General features: G+C 40.2%; 1 protein-coding gene across 1 annotated transcript; it reads left to right on the top strand.

Moving 5' to 3' along the window:
• The first annotated feature begins 122 nt into the window (after nucleotides 1-122).
• On the top strand, nucleotides 123-11,324 carry cyr (cypher). Its single transcript, XM_066285547.1, has 8 exons — nucleotides 123-247; nucleotides 4,391-4,642; nucleotides 4,702-4,966; nucleotides 5,137-5,330; nucleotides 5,392-5,645; nucleotides 7,892-8,063; nucleotides 9,211-9,388; nucleotides 10,983-11,324. Exons 2-8 carry the CDS (start codon nucleotides 4,408-4,410, stop codon nucleotides 11,107-11,109), a joined length of 1,425 nt encoding a protein of 474 aa, XP_066141644.1. The 5' UTR covers nucleotides 123-247; nucleotides 4,391-4,407; the 3' UTR covers nucleotides 11,110-11,324.
• The last annotated feature ends 6,242 nt before the right edge of the window (nucleotides 11,325-17,566 follow it).

The raw sequence follows: 17,566 nt of genomic DNA on the forward strand, positions 1-17,566 counted from the left end.
AATTTAGTTCCGGCGCGACCGTCGGATCAAGAAGACTATTCTTCAGTGACATAATAAGATTACCATAATACGGCACTGGGTAAGTCCCGTAAGAACAGTATTTTTTCTTTAACACCGTACGTTCGCCGTCGCCGGTTCTTCAGTACGTTGCCGCAACCGCTATAGCAGCATTGGCCCGGTTTGCGTTTGTGTGAAGATGCGTACCACTGACCGGTAAATCATTCGATTCATCTAATTGAGCATTAGAGTAAGTATTATTCACGTATTTTTTGAGAAATTTAAAGGGCGAATTGAGCATTAATTCCCCCGTGGATAGTCACGCAAAAAAGAAGCAATATAACAGTAATAAGTTTGTTTCGGAGGTTTAAAGAAGCAGCTTCTAAGACTATTTTGTAGAACCTCCATATAGGAATTTCCAAAACTGTTTTTTTCTTCAAAAAGGACAACATAGAGACTTTAATTTGGCGATAAAGGATTGCGCATAAGACCTATCTATACACAGTAACCCAAATACTAAGCTCTCTTGGTTATTAATTCGAAATTCTACATGCACTTCCTGGCTTGTTCTGTATACATATTCGTTCTGCTTTTGCGGGTCCTCTCCTATGCATTTTGAATGATCTAACTCTTCAATATTTGTGATTTTGGCTATTCTGTAACTCGTTCGTTTTGCGCGTTTAACTATCAATTATCTGGTAAAAATTCATTGCAATGCCCAATAATTAAAGACAAACTTCAATGTACTCGTAAACCTCTAAGATCTTGTAAAAGTTATGAAGTTTCAAAATAATTTTTCGAAAATTTTTAGGCCTCTCTGTATAAGAATTACACTCCGATCCGAAGAAAAAATGAAAAACATCATTCTTTGTTAACGTCTCCTCATACGTCGCAAATATTAAACTTACGCAAACCACAATGCCGACTCATTACGTCGGTTAGCGGAGTTGATTTTGAGTCACCCTGTATATTACTTTTTATACGCATGATCCCAGTTTTATTGCAGGTTTTGTAACAATTTTGTTATTGTTTTAAACTATTTTGATTTATGAATTTGTTAAATTTTTGGAAATTTTGTTAAATTTTTGAAATATTAGCAATTTTTGGAAAGTTTTTTAATTCGAATTTAAATGAAATTGAGCATAAATTTCAAAAAAGTGTTTCTCGTCGAAACGTAACTTAGAAATCCCGGCAGTTTTTGAAAATTACGTTAATTTCCAATTTTTAGAAATCGTCATTTCACACATAAAAGGTCTCTTCCAATAAATCTAACGTCTAATGATATTCCCGGAAAACAGTTTCCCTTCCTTCCAATAATCCTACATGTATACGGGTTGGTATGGCTTACCTGAATACAAAGGAATTTCCCTCTAGCGCAAAAATCCCGAATAAACTGACCTTTGGCAACGTTGCTTAATAGAGCCAATGCATTTAATCTAGAGTTAAGTAACATCACAACCGTTTACGCCACCTTCTAGAACTCAAGCGGGGTTGTCGATGGCGGTCGTGAGTTATTCCTTGAAATTGTCCCAGGAGTAAATTTTGACAAAATTTCAAAAAAATTGGTTGACTCTGATGTAGTCTCTACAAAAGTCGAACTAAAATAATAACTAAAAATATGAAACGTTGGCAATAATGCCTAATTGGGCAACCAGCCATTTTCATCTACATGCGAAATTATTGCCAAGTCCCAGAGAGAAAAAAACGTAAATTAAAGTGAACATTTAATCCTTCTGAATTTGAATTTCTGAAGGGCAAATCTTGTTGTCAAAATCTCCCAAAATCGATTTGGAACATCCAACATCCTGTGTAAAACATAAAATTGTAATTACTATTGGCAATGTCGGCTAACACCTCCGGTCCTTTTGTCGCTGCCTGGTTTTCCCATGCAACCACACTTCTTAATAGGGGAAGTTTCCCGATAAAAACAGCAACAGAGGTCTGGTGTAAAGGTAAAACGGGGAAGACCTGCGATTAGACTCTTAGGGCCCTTTTCACACCCCCATTCTTCTACTGTGAGGAGCAGAAAATCGGGCAATGAGTTCGCCGCAACTCATGGCCTGACTTTCTGTTTCGATGCACTGATGTAACTCTTCATTTAAAAATTCATCGGATGCTCTTTTGCCAATTAAAGGTATAATTAACCGGAATTCTTGTATTCAGAAAACAGTGGTTTCAACGAGAGCTTTCAGGAAAAATCATAGACAAAGAACATGTTTGAAATCCTCAGTTTTAATAAGCGAATCCTCAGCGTATGCAAGCCGCATCTTGCGTTACTTTTGATTCAATTCCGTCCCTTACAACCCCAACTCGGCCGCGGCAGTTATTACATTTAATAATTAATACAAAAAACAACTTTCTTTAATTTGAATATTCAATTGTCTCAAACCGAGTGTTTTGGGGCCATTGTCCGAACCTGCGGCGTCGCCTTTCTCACCGTCATTTTCACTCCTTTGTGCGAACACTTTGCTTATATTTGTTTAGTTTACAACAATTAATTTATTGTTAAAATAAAAATGGATGAAGAAATTATTAGACAATGAAGAAAGAGCTGTTTATGTAACGTTGTATAATATAACAATGGAGGATTCAAATGGGTCGATAAATATCTCTGAAGATGGTCGGGAGCAGAAACGAAGTTAACGGGTGGTATTTTGGGTTGCCTAAATCAAAGCCACTTGATCCTCTTGGAGAACCAAGTACGACTTTCGGTTGGAAAGGAGGAAGCCCGGCAGTACTGCGGGTAATTCGTGTACAAATAGCGGTATCCCAGCTGCGATGTCTAATTCGAAGACAATAATCGTTGCCGAAGAGGTCATTACCATTCAAGGCCAGGCCGCGTTACGTGTGTATCTTCGACACTCGCCCGCTTCTCTCTCTGGGTCACTGTGTAATTTGAATTTGTAATTCGACCGAACTGTTGTGTCCGACTTTGGCACGACTCTCCGCAGTACGTCTTGGGGCCCCGTCATGGTTTATGAGGAAAATCGATAAGGCCTTCTTAGGAGAATATTTATTGATGACAGAATGCAAATTGTAAAATGCGAGATGAATTAATGTTCCGCTCGCAGAAAAACAAAGGCCTCGAGTGCGGAAACGTGTGTTTCACTCAAGTGAAAATATGCATATTAGACAATTATTTCTTGCATTTTTGCGGTAGTAAACGTGAGAATCTGCTTAATTGTAGTGAAATTAATTAGTTCTAATACTCAATCAACGCAACAATTACGTTCACGATCGGAGGCTTGTGAGAGATCATAAGACACCCACAGGGGAAATCCTGTGGCTTGTCGGAATTTTGCTTTTTAACGGAAATTTCAGGGTTAATTTCGCTGGCAGAGGACACGAACGATTAAAAGAAAAGAAGCACGATTGTAATAAGTGAAAAAAAGTACAATAACATGTGAAATACGTGACGGTCGAGCGTGAGTTTCTGAACAGGATGGTGAATGCGGTCTTACTACTCGCGGTGCGATTTTCCTACTTCTTAATATTATTCAGGTTAGTTCCGGTTAGTTCAGGTGTTTTAGTGTGTTTTTCAACGTTTAACAGATGCTTTATTCCTTGCACGCGAAACACACTAAATCTAATAAAAACTATCGCTGAGTGTAAAACGAGCGCTAAAGTCCATATAAAGCAGAGTTATCACCATTTTATTGTGTGTCCCGTTCGAATTCCCGTCTTTGATTTTCTGGGCCTCTAATATTACGCAAACATGGCAAGGGGCCATGCATGCAAATTCGGTTCTTACCTGCATTAAATCATACGCAAAAAATTAGAATTCCCTTTTCGAGGCTCTAAAAAAATTTTCCCTCGTCTGCTCCTTCCAGTTTTAACCTTTTTTGGGGGCTCGAACCAATCGGGAAGACGTCCTGGTAATATCGAACGTATCAAAACTGATGTTCCACATTTTCGTTTAATTTAATTAAAAAAAAGTCGAAGAGGCAGCTACAAGATGGATCGTCTCCATGTAATAAAACGATTATCAAAGTCCGTGGTTCTATGTTATTAAATAAAAACAATTCATCATGTAGCTGGCCCTTCTCGGCTCTACGCGGTTCTTATGATAAAGGTCCCGTCTTTGTTAATTCTAATAATGGCTACAATTTATCACTCAAGTCCTCTATTAATTGTTCGCATGTGCGCTAATTTCCAATGTTGTTAATTAAAGTCAAATTAAGTAAAACGTATATAGGAGTGAAAAAATAATATAGGAAACTGCCTTTATCATTGTTAAAACGGCCTCATATCATCCGCTGCAACTTATCGTAACGGGGAATGAGTCTGATTAATTAACAATCAATCACAACGCCAACCTCAAACTGATATCCGCAATAACTGATAAACTATTATGAGAACCAACAATGCAAGTTCAATGACTATTTTCACGCAGGTACCAATGAATTCAACATGGAACTTCCACTGCCTTCTCCCCTAATATTGTACGCCATTATAATCATCGCGGCGCCAACCGAAAGCGCCTTCAACCCCAGCCTCAGGTACCCTCCAAAGACTCCCACCAACACAATCACCAAAGTAACGACCAGCTGCGACTCGCAGAACCTCAACATCACTCTCTCGACAGCTCGTCCCTTCAAGGGAGTAGCGTTTGCCAGAGATTTCGCACAGGAATGCAACATTTTCGGTTATATATACCAATAATCATATAAATTCTTAAACACTGATCATCGTGTATATTTACAGGAACCCTCTCGACTAGTTTCTCATTGAGTCTCCCCACGTCAGGATGTGGGGTTCGCCTGTCGTCCGCCCCCGGCAAAAATAACGTGGTTCGCATGATCTACTCCGTGTCTTTGGTGCTCCAACAAGACAGGCACTTAAGACAGATATCCGATCAGGAAAAAGTTGTTTATTGCGAGTTGCAGGATGACGCCTTTCTGGTCAAAAGTCAGTCCTTATTCAGGGCTCTAAAGGGCGAAATCGAGGCAGGAAAGCAAGTGAATCATAGGTAAACCTAATTGCACGCATTTACAGTTGCCGCAAACAGTTATGTACACAGGTCGTTCTAGATTATGAATTTTTATTTACGCCATTGCTCGTTATAGTTACTGTTATACACGATATTAATGATGGCATCTGCCGCATGCAACAAATTTCGATATTTATTTGTGTTTGTAGAGTAGGCCGATTGATGAACGAAGGTTGGTCCAAGGACTTGAACGAAAAAGAGCTGGAGGAGGAGTTGAAGGAGGCAATGGCGGCGGCCAGGGCTTGGATGGAGATCACCCCGGAGAAACGTTTTGGACAAGCCCCAGCGGACATCGTTGAGGTCGGGGAAACTGTTTTGCTAACGGTGAAAGCCACGCTACCAGGTAGATTTAAAAAAATATATATATAACAATCATCCATCTACTACTATTTCTCTTTGTGCAGCTGGTATCGGTTGGAGGTTGATCGATTGCACCGCTCACGACGGTCTCGGCGATTCCTCTCAAAAGTTGTTGGACGAGCTGGGGTGTCCAGTGGATGAAGCTCTGCTCCCTACCCCCAAATTCGGGCCCATTAAGCCCATAGCATCGATGCGCCACCAGGAGGCGGTGGCTAAATTCGCCGCTTTCAAGTTCCCGGACCGGGATCGGTTGCATTTGCAATGCAGGCTGCAGATCTGCAGGGGCAGTTGCGAGAAGGTATGAAACAAGTCTGGGCTGGGTGAAAAGGGCAACAGCCTGGTCGATGCGAAAAGAAAGGTGTTGTGTTCGTAAAAAAAAAAAAACATGAAAAAAGGCATTAAACTAAAGACCTTCCAGAGGACCAAATAAGTTTCTACAAGAAAACAAACAGAAATTTAGGTTTTCTTTCGATGGTTCCATGGAAATTGGATTTTAGATAAAGTTCACAGCACGTTTATTAATGTCATTCCTTCTGCCTTAAGAAACTTAAGTTGCTTGCTCACAAATGGGCAAATACGCAGTTTCCGTTCGAGTGGCCACAAAAGGTATTATGCAAAAACTCCCCGAAATGCCGGAACGTGCAGCGGGTCAAAATTCCAAAAATTGACTTTCAAAAAATTAATTAAAATATTAGTTTAACAGTTCTAAAACGCTTTCAAGTAAAGTCCATGAAAGTCTAAAAATAACAATATAAGAAAATAGATCGTTGTCCTTAAAGGTTCCTATAAATTGTGAGTAATCAGTTGATGGTGTCCTATATAATAGACATTTCCTCCCACTGTGTGACAAGCTTCCACATTGACGTTACCTTATTAGGGCAGTTATCGCAAAGATGTTTAATATGGTCACTGGGGACACACTTTTAACAGCAAATCCGGACACTTTGTAGTAAAAAAAAATTCCTTTGAATATTAAGGAAAACATAAAAATATAATTTTGACAGTCTGGTGGTCAATAAAGTTTTTAAAAAATAAAACAAAGTAAAAAAACATTTTTTTTTCAAATTGTGTCTTTATACTGAGTGAATCTCAAATAGGGATCTTCCTTTTAGCGCGACATAGAACTGAAAAAACCAAGAAAAATCTTGACGTGACATTTTTTCGAAATCTCAAAATCGGTCGAAACGTGCTGGCGGGAGACTTTTTTTCGGTATAAAATCGAAATCCACTTTGTATAATAAAATGACGTAACTGCGAAGCTGCGGCGGCCTCATGACGACACACCCCATATACCAACAGAACATCAACTAATTCGTTATTAGAGTGATTATGGGAAGTTATTAATTTAATGGTATTAACGAATGTTAAAATAACGCATTTATTAAGTGTTGTTTAAACCTCATGGGTAAACTGCATAAAAACAGCAAACATTAAATATTTGCGTTTTTACAATAATTAATCATTCTTTTGTGAGATTTATTATTTCCGTTTCCACTGAATTCATTATTTTATGCAGAAATTGATTTAGATTTTATACCGAATGTAGTAAGACTTGAAATTAAGAAAATGTTACGCAAAGATTTTGCTTGGTTTTTTGGTCGTATCAAACGGAAAACCTCGATTTAAGATTCATCCTGTATATATATGTATATTCTGGCGCCTTTCGCTCGTACAAGTGTAGTATAGGCAACCAGAAATACACCGACCTGATTAATTTATGAAAACCTACTTAGGAGCCTTTAAAAATACTACAGAACTTTCAATAGAGATCGAATAAAATTTACAAGATATACAGCATGTCCACATTTGATGAGTTCCAAATTTTTTCGACGTTCTATTTTTTATAGAAGAGCGATAGGGAACATTCCTGCAATGAAACTTACGGAGGCTCGTCAGGATTTACTAATTAAGAGTTCGTCTTGCAATAGCCTATTCGCCAAATAGAATATTTATTCTCTATAAAGAATATGTTAGAGTTTGGATTTTTAATGTCTGCGCAGAAGTCACAAAATTACAAAATGGAGATTTTCGAGCAAATCGGTGCTTCGCGGCCATATCAGTGGCCGTAGGGCATAAATATCACAAAATACAAAAATAACTTAAGGAATCAAGCGAAGATGATATTTGACTTAGAAATGTTTCTTTCCCTAACTAAATTTGTTCCGATTTAATTCGAGATTGCGCACTGGTGCTGAAAAAAGCCGATTTGATAATTTTTTAAGATTAATAAATAAATCGATGCGATCATGGGGCATTTAAACAAAGACAAGATGGAAAACTTGCAATATTGACCGTTGAAGTGAACAAACTCACCATCCGCTCTCACCTCATCATCCATCCTGTCCCTATTTCTGCGCGGCCGCTAATAATTCTAAACTCAAGAAAATTCGTCAATTTAATAGTTTTTTTCACCTTATTATGATTTATAAATTTCAACAAGTTGCTACAAAAGGAAACGCTACAAAAGACTATTTTATGGCTCGTTAAGGAAGGAGCAAGGCCGATTTTCCTACTTCTATGTCAGGGTTTATTCTTTGCTTCCAGATCGACTGTGAAGAATCGCGAAACGGCACCGCTGCAGAAAACCGCATCGGACGATCGAATTCCGACAAAGAAGGCGAAATTCTGGATCGCCTGGAGGTCTACAACAGCGTTGAAGTAATAGCCCCAGAAATAGATGACGCGAACGAGTTTAGGAAAAAGATAAAATCGGCCGGTAAGAGTCTGTCGGAAGGAGCGTTATTATCAGCTTCCTTGCCCTTTCTGGAAATATCGTGAAATTCCACTTTTGTCAAACCAGTAAGTATCGGAGAGACGCCTTTTACCCCAAAGGTGAATCTCAGGCGTGGAAGTGTCGCGGTTCCAGCACCTCTCCGAAAGGGATTAAGTGTGAGGCAGCACATGTCCCCCCCCCTCTCCCCATCACTTCTCCTTCATCTCGCGTCATCATCCCCTAATCGTTTCCCGACCTCCGTCGCGCACTCGCGAGAACCGGCAATATTGACAAAATGGTGAACGAAATCTCTCTCTAACGTAGATTTTTGCACGACATTGACAAAGGCCCATTCGAATCAATCACGTGTGCAAAAGCGAAAAAAACAAAAAAAAGAACTAAGGTCCACTCGTAGAGATAGAGTTAAGTGCAGTATTATCAAGTTATCCGCAATGCGAGTAATTTATTCCGGTTTAATTGATAGTTGTACGGGAAATCATGCGTTCCCGGCATTTTTTTTAATGCACGCCGTCCGATCGGCGCATTACGTAATTGAGGGGTACCGGCGCACTTTTATGCGCCGCACAAATTTACAACGGCCCTATAAGTACGTAGTGCCCAGAGATTAGAAGAATTGCATCTAAGAGCAGCCTCGGATTTTTCCAGGAATCAATCAACCAGCCTCATTCTTCCTGCTTCATATGCATATTCATGGGCCAACCTCTGTTTATTATTATGTTGGATGCGATGGGCATGGGCGGGCATCGTTTGTTATTTGTGGTGGTCTTCGCACAGTTGACTAGCCAAGGATCGGTTCAAGGGCGGCGGATAAATAAAACAGCGTCTTGAAGGGTGACAGAAATCACATTACGGGTTGGCAGTGGACTGTGTAAACGGCAATTTGTAAACTGTAGCGCACGTAATGGGTAAATTATGGGCTAATATCCGATGCGCCTTAGCAAAAAAAAAAAAATAATAAAAAATAAAAACAAAGGAGTGAAGTAATGAAAATTGATAGATTTCGCTACAAGTCAAGCGGCAAATAATGCCCTTTGTCTTGTCGGGCCTCGGGAGATTTACACCATGGAAATGCGCCCATAAACAACGGTATAGGAAACTCCCACTTGATGCCTTATAATGTTTTCCGCAGATTTCGACAGCTACCCGTTCCCGAAAATTCCAGGAGACCGCACTTTTTGCGTCTCAGTGGACAAGATGGCCATCACTTTCTGCGCTCTGGGGGTGATTTTCCTGGTGGCCGTTGGGGTGGCCGCCGGGGCCTTGGTCAGCGGAAAGAGATCTCAGAACGGCATGCAGTATTATACCAGGTAAATACCGAACAATTGGAGAATCTCGCTAAGATTTGTCGAGTTTTGGTTTGTCCGTTATTAAGAAATTTTGTCCGTTATCAAGAAATTGTGTCCGGTAATGAGAAATTGCGTCCTTTTTAAGATTTTTAAAATTTTTGGAACGTAACCAGACGATTTGTGAGGTAAATATGTGGGGCCTCGACCACCTAGTAAAAAATTAACGATTCGCTCAAATCGTCAACGCGACCGTGGCCCATGACACTTCATGATTTCGTTTTAAAAATAGATTTCATGCATAAACGTTTCTACACTATCAGTATTAACTCACGTAGTAGATCTCGATATTGACGGTGTCTACATTGTCGACGTGGTCTACATCATTGATCCATTATTATAAGCACGCAGTCACCCAAAAAATACTCGTACGTCTGAAAGAAAAATCTGTGAACCGCAATTTTCCACTGATTTCGTTCAATTTTTGTATAATGAAAATTCAAACTAAAACTCGGTTTGCGTGTTCGAGCAAATTTGGAAAATTTGCCTTTTAAAGTGCTTTTCGGGGCCTTAAAAAAGCTCCGTTCCGGAAACCTCTTGTGGCGGAAATTTTTCATTATAGTTTCAATAATCCTGCAGGAAGGATTTTCTTGCATATATCCCGGAAATTTGATCAAAATCGTACGACAGATAAGGGAGTTGCAGCCTTTCAAAGTCGCCAAAAAGCGGACGGTTTCCACGCAAAATTATGAAATTTCGACTTTTTTGACAATTTAAAAAGCCGCAACTACTCTATTTGTAGTTCGACTTTGGTCAAATTTTCGTGATACAAGTAGAGAAAACCCCTTTACAATGTTATTAAAACCTTACTGAATAATCTCCATCCCACAAGAAGCTTCCAAAACGGAGTTTTTTCAGGACCCTGTAAAGCAGCCCAAAAATGAAATTTCCAAAAATTGCTCGAACACGCAAATTGAGTTTGGATTTTCATTGTAGAAAACTTGGACGAAATCGGTAGGAAATTCCGGTTTGGGGATCTTTTTTCGGCTGTACGAACACTTTTTTGAGTGACTGTGCCCCTATCTACCGCATTCGTACTGCACAACTGAGAGATTCGCCTCGAACTATGAACCATTAATCTTTGCAAGCGGCATAGGAAAAGATCGTGAATCTGTGAAATATCGGAAAAAAAACCTTAAACACCGTAAAAAATACGACCGTAACTACGAATTTCCTTTAGTGAAGACCGGAAGCGCAATAAAAGTCGCGCTAGACATTAAAAGTAATAACTCCACAAAGTTGCAATAAATAATACAATAATTTGACGTTAATTTATAAAGCAGCTTACTACAATTACTTTTTATCAACGAAATAAAATAATAAAGATAACTAACGGTCGGATAAACCATATGTAGGAGTTCAAGCTAAGCGGAGCTGATTCGTAGCAAGCTACCCAGTGGGAGGAAATCCCTATTCCATGGGACGCATTCCTGATGCACCGAAAGCGGTTTTCAGCGCCACAAGTGCGAAAAGAGTGTGAAAACTAGCTAGTTTTAACCTCCATTTCGCCCAGAAACCGCAGATTTTCTATATCCGCTTTTTTCTTCCATTTGTTCAGGAGCCTATTTTCGAGCAGCAGCGGCGGCTCGGCCTTCGGAAGCAAACTCCTGCTGCAAGAAAGTCCAGTTTTCGGGCAGTCCTCCTCCTCCACGACGAACCGGATGCAATACGGAAGAATCTTATAATTAAGTAGATTATTATTAGTTAAGACTGACGACAGGCTATTTTGTATATACTGTTTAATTTAAGTACAAAATACTATTATAAGAACAAACTTTCGCAAGCGTGTCTCGAGCGCTCTAAGGCCCCCTCAATGAGGGCTTCGCAGCGCTCGCCTGCGAAAAAAAGGTCTTGGTTTTGTACATTTATACTCGTAAGGTTCTTCTCGTGTACTTGACCAACGCCAACTCAATAATAATTATTGGTGAAGGCAGTTTCAATAAAAATGTGTTCAACGAGCTTATTTTTTGTACCTAAGGGAAGCCCTTCACAGTTCGCTGACCGTGCGCCATTGTTACACACCAAACCTTGTTACATGGGGGCTCTTTATAAACGATTTTTTGTGGCCTATGGCGTGCACTTTGCCGTAATCCATTAACAATTAAGGCCCGATGATGAAACAAATTAGAAGGAAATTATATCCATTTTATCGTTTCAAGCAGAGTCATCGGAGGCCGTAAAATCGATTCAGAGTTCCCAGGATCTGTGTATTACCTCTTTATCGGCAATAAAGACGTTGTGGCTTGTTTGAGATGACATGCAAATTAATTGATTTTTTCCACGATTTCGACCAGGAATGTGCGTCTCTGGAATTGAAATTTTCCCCGTTGACAAAAACGGCATTGAAGGCTCAAAGCTGAAAACATTTTTTCGTCGAAAAACCTAGATGGGAACCATCAAAATGTAACAGGGCTTTAATGAGACCGTTGTGGTTTTTGCCATAGTTTATGGTTGATTTCTGCGAATTTTAATTAAGATTCCTTCGCGGGTGCATTTCCATAAAACCCCTCAACCAAATCCGTTTGTATCACACCTACTTACAATTCAGAGCGTATTGTGATGGTCAGTAAGCCATTTTCCACACTTTTTCTGTGTGAGAAAATTCTTCGTGTCGCCTTTGCGCCAACTGATCGAACTTCGAGGCTTCAGCGAAGACGCATATAAAACTGTGCTGTTTTTTTTTTTTTTTGTTTTTTTTTTCTTTTTGTTTTTCTGGTGCAACGGGGGTGCTCGAACCCGAGCAATAATTTTTTCCCACGGCGTGTTGAGAATGGTAAATCACGTGGTGGAGCGTACACCATCTTCGGATGTTGCATGCGGTGGTACCTCGAAGCGACCTGCTGGACCGTTGCGGCGACACACTGCCCGGGAGTGCCGATTATATTCGGTTGTTCTGTGGCAGGGCACTTTATTGGTAGCCATAGTTGGTAGGTACCATGAAGGACAAGCCAATTCAACCGCGACCGGCGGGAAACTTTATTTATGCGGGTGGTTAGGAGTTGAATTTCCAGCCCGTTGACTGTATCTACAGCCGTCCTGAAAAGAACCACAAAGAATTTTTAATTTTACACAAGTTTAAATTCTATCGATTGGAATTGACCTTTGTCTATGCTGGGTGCTACGGCCTTTAATATAAATCACGCTAACAGGTTTTATCGCGGCGCTCTCCTAACTATATGGCAATTATATCTAAAACGTAAAATTAATAAATGATGGCACAGCTGAGGCACAAAAGGATCCGTTTCAGGAAGTAATTAGAGGCCCGATTAAATACTTATTTTCGTTATGGACAAGAGTTTCTGCCTGAGAAACGGACCTGGCACATTTGTGGGAGGAACTTCGCGCGCTCGTCTATTTCAAAACTTGCGTTAGAATAAATGGACGAGGACAGTGACGGAACGCTCAACTTTTATCCATTAGCGGTTAATAATCACAAATTGTCTAAGGAAGATCGCCCAAAGAAATTCGAACGCGGAAAAAATGCGATACCTTGAAGGTCCGCAACGTCCGAAAACTGCTCGAGTTCTGAGCAGGTTCGTGCATTGGCAAGGTCTCGCGCCCAACCGTAGGGCGAACCAACAGTATAATGGTATACAGGGCGCCTACCAATAACAGGAGGTCGGATTTTAAGCCTGTGCGAAACTGGATCGAAAAAAACCTGCAATATTTCGAAGGTTCGAAACGGGACCGTGCGCTGACCCGTTTTTGCGCAAGAACAGAAGAATCTGGAACCTAGTGATATACGGAGGGTTTCGTTCGGCACAGGCCGTGTCTGAATGTCGCGAGAAACGCCGGAAATACGCCGATCGCAGTCTGCATCACGTGATAGGACGCACGACGATGAAAAAATCGTGCGAACACCGCTCAATGAAATTGAAATACGAAAAAACACTCCATTTTTCATTTCAACGCCTCTCGACTAACCACCTTTTTACTAAACTGACGAGTCCAACGTGCATGTCTAATTGCCCGTTGCTCCAATTTTAATCACTTAACAAACCATCGCGCCAATCGGCGAATTCACCATTTCGTCGGGAAATCACGATTTCCCGCAGTCTCCTAAACTTTCCTCAACCGGTCAACATCTTTAATCGAGTTCTTGACCATTAGCCATCACGGAGATAATCGAGAAGAAATTTCGTCTAATCTGTTACCAATTACCGTACCGTTAGCAGGGGGTTATTGGGCGGCTCAGATCCCGGGGGCGGCCGCCCACATTGCCGGCACTAGCTGCGTCTAAACGTCGCGAAAAACGCTAGGAAAGCGCCGATTTGATTAGAGCCTGCACTTCGTGATGAAACGCACGATGATGGGAACAATGGGAGCCCGGAAGAGGCCGACGAGGAAATGGGTAAGTTCTTCGGCCTTCAATCAGCCCAGCAGAACTTCAATCAGACCCATATTAGCTTGCAAAATGGGCCTAAGTGATGATTGTGGAAAAGCTTCTATTGTGCGTATATAGTTGAAGCAATGACATGGCGGCCTCTGAAAGATGTGTTAAAGTGCTATTACCAGAAAGGGGCGGTAGAGTTTCAGTGTTCTGTCGTTGCTTCGAGGTGTTCACGAATCTTCGGAAGTGATACGCAATTTGAAGAAAATACCCAATTACTCCAGAAACCTGACATTTAGGCCTCTAACTGTAAAACGATTAAAATACCTCCACTAATGCACACTTCATTTAAATCCGATGGCGTTCACGTAACTAATGCATTTCGTCTATTTTTACGCAGCGTTCTATTTCCCATTACCATTTCAACCGGCCCAAAAAATCCGACAGATTATGCAAAAACAAGTACTCGTTCAATAAACATTTTAGAACCGGAAAGGTTTATTACATCCGCGTATATCTATTAACAATTTGCTTGATTGGAACTTCATGACCCTTTTAAAGTAAGACGTTATAGATGCCTACTGGTGGTGTATAAAAGTTCTGAAAGTCATGTCCGAGCCGTGTGAACCGCGCCTGATGTGAAACGATTCCGAAACACCATAAAATTTGCTATTCTTCGAAATTGAAATGCCCCCTGAGCAGAGCGCTCATGAGGTGCGAAGAGCGCGCTTAATGATCATCCCGAGGAGATCATTTCACTGAATAAATTAAGTTGATAAATGGACCGATGAAAAGGAAATTGAAATATATTTAATATGTCTCATAATATTTTCCTTCGTTGAAAAATAAGTCCATAAATTTTAAATTTGCTTTGTTGCCAAGTTTCGCAAAGTAATTTTAAGTGAAACGCGTTGAAATTTCGAGCATTTTTCATGGGATAGGTACTTCTTGTTTTCTACGAGGTGACTAAAAAGTTCGCATTCATTCTTAATTGTTTTTCAAACTTACGTTTCACAAGTTCAAAGGGCACTCGAATAGATTGTTGACAGAATGGTGAAGGGAGCTTGATTGATCACGTTCAAGGCTGTCATTAAGCGAAGCGAAAATTGGAAATTTGTTAGTCTCTCATCTTCTCATATTCCCACCGAACTGTTACCAATTTGGTTTATGATGCAGAAGACCTTATTGCTTGCCTAAAAACCTCATATAAAACCATTAAATCCGACGAGCCTCGCGTGGTTAAAAATGCCTTATACGCCTCTCCCTATCGAATTTGAAATGTCTTCTATATTTCACAGAAGGACAATTACTGTAGGTGTTTTAAAAATGCCTGCCACAAACCATTAATATCACACCTCGGTAAAGTATAATGGAAAAAGTTTATTTCCATTTTTCGATCGTAAACCTTAACTATAAAGAGCAATGAGACTGCCGCTTGGCTAATGAAAAGAGACCGTAAATGCAAGGATATGTCATTGAAAAGATACCAATAGGTGCTAAAAAGAAGAATCTCGCGGAGCATTTGAGTCAAAGTGTATTAAAGCCGAAAGCACCAAGCTGGACCTGCTGTTTGGTTCCATTCGTCGAAGTGACCAAATACTTCGAAGCACTCATGGGAACGTTGATGACGTTTTCGGGGGTTTGAGTAGCACCTTTGTTCTGAAGGCATTATAGACGTTTGAGGTTCACAAAACTATCGTGAGAAAGTCATTAACTTTTAATGAAGAATGTTTAATCTGTGCTATACTATATTGAAAAGTATTACCTGTAGGATCACGCCAGGTTTAAATTTAATTGAAGTGAGCATTAGATTAGTTATGCCTTGACGGTATTAAAAGTTTTTCGTACGGAATGTAATGAAGTGCATTTCTGACTGGGGATCGTAATTTGCAATGCCACCTTTTTTTTCAGTTGAGTGCCAGGGGAGCAGCTGTGAAACTTGACTATTTTCGCTTGATCGAAGAGACTTCCTACCGAATTTCAAAGCTACTGTTACCGATGTGCTACAATGCGCATAAAAAACAACCCACACCTGTTAACATCTGCTAATGGTCTGGAAAATTGATTATTAGTCGTCAGAAAGAGCATTGTTATTGTGCTTTCCACGCCACTGCAAAATAAACCTTAAAAGCAAACGAAAGCGCCGAGGGGCAATTATTGTTTTTACTCTGATACAAATGGCACTCATAAGAGGTTAAAAGCCCGTCCATAATAATACGCCGATAACAATTCCCATAAAGTATGGACAATAATAATGGCATATTAGCACTTATTCTAAGAGTCGCGCGGACTTGCATTTTGCACTCTAACGAACGTAAATTTCGCACCTTAATTATTGCTCTAAGACGCTCGTTATTAAACTAGAAATGGCCGAGGCACTTAGAGACGGAGAAAAATCGGAGGCGTATTAACGTTTTCATCGGAGAATGCACGGCCTCCTCCCATAAAAGCCGCCGGCTAATGGGGTGTCAAAATTGCCGGGCTTTGGTGGTTGTTCGTTAGGCACTCTACGGGGATAATCATACGGAATTATGTTGTTACGTTACGACCATAAAGCCCTCGTCAGGTTTAAAGCGGTGAGCAATAAGGTTTCTCCTTTGAAGAGCTCTTAAAATCGCATGCAAAATGCTAAAGTAGATGGCGTAAATCTAGTCAAATCTATATTAAAAGTTCCTGGATGGAGTGAGCTACGGGGGGCTCTGTCCTAGCCGCATTCCTTACAACTTCCGGTCGATAATACCGATGGCGTCCCTATATTGTGGAACATTTTCGAATTTTCTTTTAAGTTTTTCGGCCAGTTCTTCTGCGCAAAGCACAAACGATTAGCGCACGTAGCGCAACAGCTAACCACCGGGACGCTAAAACGATTTGTTCGGGGTCATGCAAGGAACTATCATTCTTTACGAATTTCAAATTTCATCACTCCTATTGTGAGGATCTGTCGTAAAACTTACCTTTTGAAACGCCTCAGCAGCATCTGCACCATAATTCGCCTCTGACACTGTCGGAAATAAAGATAAATCCTTGAAATGTTGCAAAAAAAACCCTCAGGAACAGCAAAAATCGATCAGACGGATTAAAATGGAGAAATTGACATAATGGCGGAACGAAACAAAAAGCGATCGGTGCTGTGATAGGCGAACACGTAGGGGCTTTTGTTTTAGTTTTCGTCGAATCGTATTAAGAGCACGGCGGGGTGACGCACGCAGTTACACGTCGAAAACCAAAAATGGACTGTTGCTACTCCGACGGCGCTATCAAACGACAAATTTTCTTTTGTTATAATTGCATTTTGTAATTGTCTCGACTGAATATGAGCATTGGTATTATTACGGAAAGATGAGATCAAGACAGATAATATCATTATGCGTTATTAACTTACAAAACGGGTTAATATAGATATCTCCTTTTGCAATTTCAGCAACAACGGATTAAAGGATGCTTTTTACCAACCTTTCACGGAATAAACGGTTTCATATTCTTTAAACTATTTTAAAGAATATATATTTTCCATTACACTATGTGTTAAACGTCTTCATATTACACAGAACTAAAAAAAAAAATGTAGCTGAATGTTTCCGACTTAACGCAAATTTATTTCCCAAGTGACATTTTATTAAAAGTGGCGTAAACGCGCCAACGAGCTGTGTTAATAAATAATATAATAAATTGCTAAACATTTGATTTTCGTACCGAAAATTGAAAGTAATAATTCATCTCCAAAAGTAAGGCGAAAGTAAGAACCTAACAAGAAAACTGGCAACACTGCTACGAATTTTTCAAAAAAATGTCTGAATAACGTAAAACTTTCG

The sequence above is a fragment of the Euwallacea fornicatus genome, chromosome 1 (assembly GCF_040115645.1).
Source record: "Euwallacea fornicatus isolate EFF26 chromosome 1, ASM4011564v1, whole genome shotgun sequence".
In the NCBI taxonomy this organism is placed as follows: domain Eukaryota; kingdom Metazoa; phylum Arthropoda; class Insecta; order Coleoptera; family Curculionidae; genus Euwallacea; species Euwallacea fornicatus.

Excerpts from the sequence above, each read along its gene's own strand:
- cyr (XM_066285547.1), top strand. The coding sequence starts at position 4,408 with ATGGAACTTCCACTGCCTTCTCCCCTAATATTGTACGCCATTATAATC. Across the intron at positions 5,331-5,391 it reads GGTGAAAGCCACGCTACCAG|CTGGTATCGGTTGGAGGTTG; the intron begins GTAGATTTAAAA and ends CTCTTTGTGCAG. Across the intron at positions 9,389-10,982 it reads GGCATGCAGTATTATACCAG|GAGCCTATTTTCGAGCAGCA; the intron begins GTAAATACCGAA and ends CCATTTGTTCAG.